General features: G+C 34.9%; 1 protein-coding gene across 2 annotated transcripts in view; it reads left to right on the top strand.

Moving 5' to 3' along the window:
• The window catches only part of LOC125045679 (alkylglycerol monooxygenase-like), a 10,245-nt gene that overhangs the window by 1,083 nt on the left and 4,162 nt on the right, over positions 1–5,000 (top strand). Inside the window, exons 3-5 of one of the 2 annotated variants that reach the window (XM_047643098.1) lie at positions 1,857–2,005; positions 3,597–3,866; positions 4,401–4,552. In XM_047643098.1, the coding sequence (XP_047499054.1) occupies positions 1,857–2,005; positions 3,597–3,866; positions 4,401–4,552 (571 nt within the window). Of the gene's footprint in view, positions 1–1,841; positions 2,006–3,596; positions 3,867–4,400; positions 4,553–5,000 lie in introns of both variants that reach the window. The other variant, XM_047643097.1, reaches the window with a different exon arrangement.

Here is a 5,000-nt window from a genome sequence, read left to right as displayed (position 1 = left end):
TCATTATTATTATAATCATTATTATCATCATTATTATCATCATTATTATTATTATTATTATTATTATTATCATTATTGTTATTATTATTATTATAATTATTATTGTTATTATTATTATAATCATTATCATCATCATTATTATCATTATTATTATCATTATTATTATCATTATTATCATTAATGTCGTCATTTATTTATTTATTTACTAATCGACTTATTGAGATATTCATCCTCTTATAAAAAAAAAAGAAAAAAAATCTTTTTATTTTTCTTAATTCCATTTTTCTTTCGGTTGTCTTTAAAAAGTAGGAGATTTATTTCATATTTTGAGAAGATACAAACACAACGAGAAAATGTTTATTCGATATAGAGACGTTTTTTTGCGATGTGTTTTTTAATGTTTTAAATTATATAAAAAGAGGTATTTCTAGTAACGAAAATTGGATTTGATATTACGATGATATAATAATATTTGCTTAATTTAGAAGAAAAAAAATATATGGTGTTGATTTTAGAAACAAGTTTGTTAATGACTTTTATTATCAAAATATTTGCCAGTATGTCTTGGGTAAATTACACGATTTTCCAACAATACCATTGATAAATTTTCGATTTCATTCGGGCATTTTTTTTTTTTTTTTTCATCAAGATCACACGAAGGAGAAAAATCAAGACGAATTTTCGATGTTTTTCGTTATTTAAGATTTTTATCTAATTTATTGATCTTTAGTAAACATATTAAGCATTTTTTTCCGTAGATCTCTTTTCATGTTAAACAGATAAAGGACGTAACGATAATAATGCAAAAAAGCAGATAGATATACAGATAGATAGATAGAAGAGAGGAGAGGCGAGTAGAGGAGAGGAGAGGAGAGGAGAGGAGAGGAGAGGAGAAGAGAAGAGAAGAGAAGAGAAGAGAAGAGAAGAGAAGAGAAGAGAAGAGAGGAGAAGAGAAGAGAAGAGAAGAGAAGAGAAGAGAAGAGAAGAGAAGAGAAGAGAAGAGAAGAGAAGAGAAGAGCAGAGAGGAGAGGAGAGGAGAGGAGAGGAGAAGAGAAGAGAAGAGAAGAGAAGAGAAGAGAAGAGAAGAGAAGAGAAGAGAAGAGAAGAGAAGAGAAGAGAAGAGAAGAGGAGAGGAGAGGAGAGGAGAGGAGAGGAGAGGAGAGGAGAGGAGAGAAGAGAAGAGAAGAGAGACAGATAAAATGAATGAAGTAGATGAATAAATAAATTGATTGACTAATAAACGTAATGAGAATAATACAAAACATGGAACAGAGAGAGGGAGATATATATGCAGTTATATAGATAGACAAAGATAGGTAGATTGATAGAAAGAAAGATAGATAAATAACTAGATAGAAAGGTGGATGGATGGATGGATGGATGGATGGATGGATGGATAGATCGATAGAAAGAAAGAAAATAGAAAGAGAAAAGATAAGTAGATAGAAAGAGAGAGAAAGAGAGAAAGAGAAAGAGAGATAAATAGATAGACAGAAAGGTAGGTAGACAAGCATAAAAGAAAACAGAAAAAAATGATAGATAAACAGATAAACAGTTAAACAAACATATTAACAGAGAGAAAAAAACAAATAAAAATACAAATAAAGACAGACAAATAAAGAGATAGACAGATAAATAAACAGATAGACAGATAAATAAACATAGAAACAGAGAGGAAAAACACAAATAAAAACAAACAAACAAATACAGATAAATAAAGAGATAGACAAATAAATAAACAAAAAAACATAAAGAAACACGAAATAAAAACAACAAACAAACAAACAAACAAAGACAAATAAAGAACATAATAAAAATAACTCAAAATAATGAAACCAGAGGTCCTTTTCCCACAGACTCTTAACCCGCGGCTTCGAACTGTGGGGTTACGCTTGGCTGTACGAATATCGCCTCATTGACTTAGACTGGTCTTCCCCCTTGACCTGGTGGGTGGCTGCCATAGGGGTGGATTTTGTTTACTACTGGACCCATAGAGCAACTCATGGTGAGGGGATACGTGGCGAGTTTTTTTTGTTGTTGTTTTTGTTGTGTTCGTGGAGATTGTGGTTGTGATATATGTGATGATTATGTTGATGATAAAGATAATGATGATGATGATATAGATGATGATAATGATGATGATAAGGATATTGATAAGGATAATGATGACGATAATGACAATGACAATGGCAATGGCAATGACAATGACAATGGCAATGACAATGACAATGACAATGATAATGACAATGACAATAATAATGATAATGACAGTGATAATGATACTGATTGTTGTTATAATACATATGATGATTATAATAATACAAAAAAATGATAATCATAATGATGATAATAATAATAATGACAATTATATTGATATTGATAATGATACTAATAATACTAATAATTATAATAACAATAATGATTATTGTTGCTGTTGTTTTTGTTATTATCATTATTATCATTATCAGCATTATCATTTTTTTTTATGTATCATTGACATCATCATTGTTATTATCATTTTTGTCTGTGCTGTTTTGTTGTTGTTGTTGTTTTGACGAAAAAGCACATCAGTAATAATATATGAACACTCACATAACATAAAAAAAAAACATGACACCTCACCTCAAATTACAATTTAACAAAAAAAAAAATAATAAATAAATAAAAAAATACAAAACACATCAAACCAAACTTAACAGATCTTAAACTCTAAATGAAATAAAATATAAAAAATAAAATAAAGTAAATAAAATAACCGGAAAACGTCATATTTCACAGTCCGTAAAAACAATTCATAGAATTTTTTATCACAACCATAGAATTCAACCAATATAATATACTAGCTTCTCTGTTCATAAACGAAAAAAAAAAAAAGTTAAAAATGATAAAAAAAAAATACACCGTATCTCAACCATCTATCCCTCTCAACCAGAAATCGACTTCATCTGGGCGGCCCAACCAAATTCATAAAAACAAATAATAAATACAATAAAAACACCGTTTCTCAACCATAAAAAATAGGTAATATTAACAACCACGGCCTACGAGAACCCACCCACCTCACTTCCCTTCCTCTCTCTTTATCCTTCTCAACCAGAAATCGACAATAAAAACACCGTATCTCAACTACAAAAACCCAACCACCATTACCCCCCCCACTCAACCCCCCCCCTCCCCCCACCTAACTTCCCTTCCTCCCTCTATCCCTCTCCACCAGAAATCGACTTCATCTGGGCGGCCCACCAAACCCATTAGAATAATAATAATAAAATCAATAAAAATACCGTTCCTCAACCATAAAAAACAACCACCATTAACCCCCACAGCCCACTCAACCCCACCCACCTCACTCTTCATCCCTCTCCACCAGAAATCAACAATAAAAACACCGCATCTCAACCACAAAAAAAACAACCACCATTAACCACTCGAACCCACCCACCTCACTACCCTCTTCCTCCCTCTCGACCAGAAATCGACAAAAAAAAAACGTATCTAAACCATAAAAACCCAACCACCATTAACCACTCAACCCCACCCACCATTAACCACTCGAACCCACCCACCTCACTCCCCTCTTCCTCCCTCTCGACCAGAAATCGACTTCATCTGGGCGGCACACCAAGTCCACCACTCTTCCGAGGACTACAACTTCAACACCGCCATCCGCCAGTCGATGTTCCAGAGGATTTTCGCCCTCGGATTCCACCAGCCTCTCGCCCTCCTCGGGGTTCCTCTGCCCGCGGTCGTCGTGCACATGCATTTCAACCTCCTGTTTCAGTTCTGGATCCACACCGAGCTGGTGGACGACTGCGGGCCCCTGGAGTGGGTCTTCAACACGCCCTCGCATCACAGGGTCCATCACGGTGAGTGGGTTGGCTGGTGTTAGTGCTGCTGTTGATGTTGTTATTGGAATTACTCTTATTGTTAATGTTTTTATTGTTGTTATTACAAACACACACACACACACACACGCACACATACACACACACACACATATATACATATATATATAAATAACACATGTGTGTATGTAGATATATAGATAAATATATATATATGAATATGTATGTCTGTGTATATATATATATGTGTGTGTATATCTGTATGTATGTTTATATACACACATATCCCGTTTATATCACACAACCACATGAAACCAATAACATAAAAAAAAAAAAAAAACTGATTACCAAAACATACCTTCAAAAAAAAAAAAAAAAAAAAAAAAAAAAAAAAAAAAACATTCCACCGCGACATCCTTTTATCACAACGCCCCCCTCTTCCTTATTCGCAACGCTCCCTCATCCTTATTCGCACAACGCATCCTCCTCCTTATTCGCACAACGCTCCCTCATCCTTATTCGCACAACTCTCCTTCTCCTTATTCGCACTCCCAGGCGCCAACAAGTGGTGTCTGGACAAGAACTACGCCGGCGTCCTCATCATCTGGGACCGAATCTTTGGAACGTTCGAGAAGGAGAGAAGGGACGAGAAAATTGTCTACGGCCTCGTGGATCAACCGCAGTCTTTCAATGTGATGTGGCTTCAGGTAGGTAGGTGGGTAGGTGGGTAGGTAGGTAGATAGGTAGAAAGATAGATAGATGGATAGGTAGGTAGGTAGGTAGACAGATATATAGATGGATAGGTAGGTAGGTAGGTAGGTATTTAGGCAGACAGATAGATGGATAGGTAGGTAGGTAGGTAGGTAGGTAGGTAGGTAGACAGATAGATAGATGGATAGGTAGGTAGGTAGGTAGACAGATAGATGTATAGGTAGGTAGGTAGATAGGTAGGTAGACAGATAGATGGGTAGGTAGGCAGATATATAGGTAGTACCTACCTATATATCTGCCTACCTACACATCTAGTCTAGTTGATCGATATATAGGTAGATAGGTAGATAGGTAAGTAGGTTGACAGATAGAGAGATGGATAGGAAGGTAGGTAGCTGATGTGGGTACAGGTAGGTAGGTTAGTAGATATAGATAGAATGATAG

Source organism: Penaeus chinensis, chromosome 37, assembly GCF_019202785.1.
Source record: "Penaeus chinensis breed Huanghai No. 1 chromosome 37, ASM1920278v2, whole genome shotgun sequence".
NCBI classification, from domain to species: domain Eukaryota; kingdom Metazoa; phylum Arthropoda; class Malacostraca; order Decapoda; family Penaeidae; genus Penaeus; species Penaeus chinensis.
This window is presented reverse-complemented; position numbering and strand designations above follow the sequence as displayed.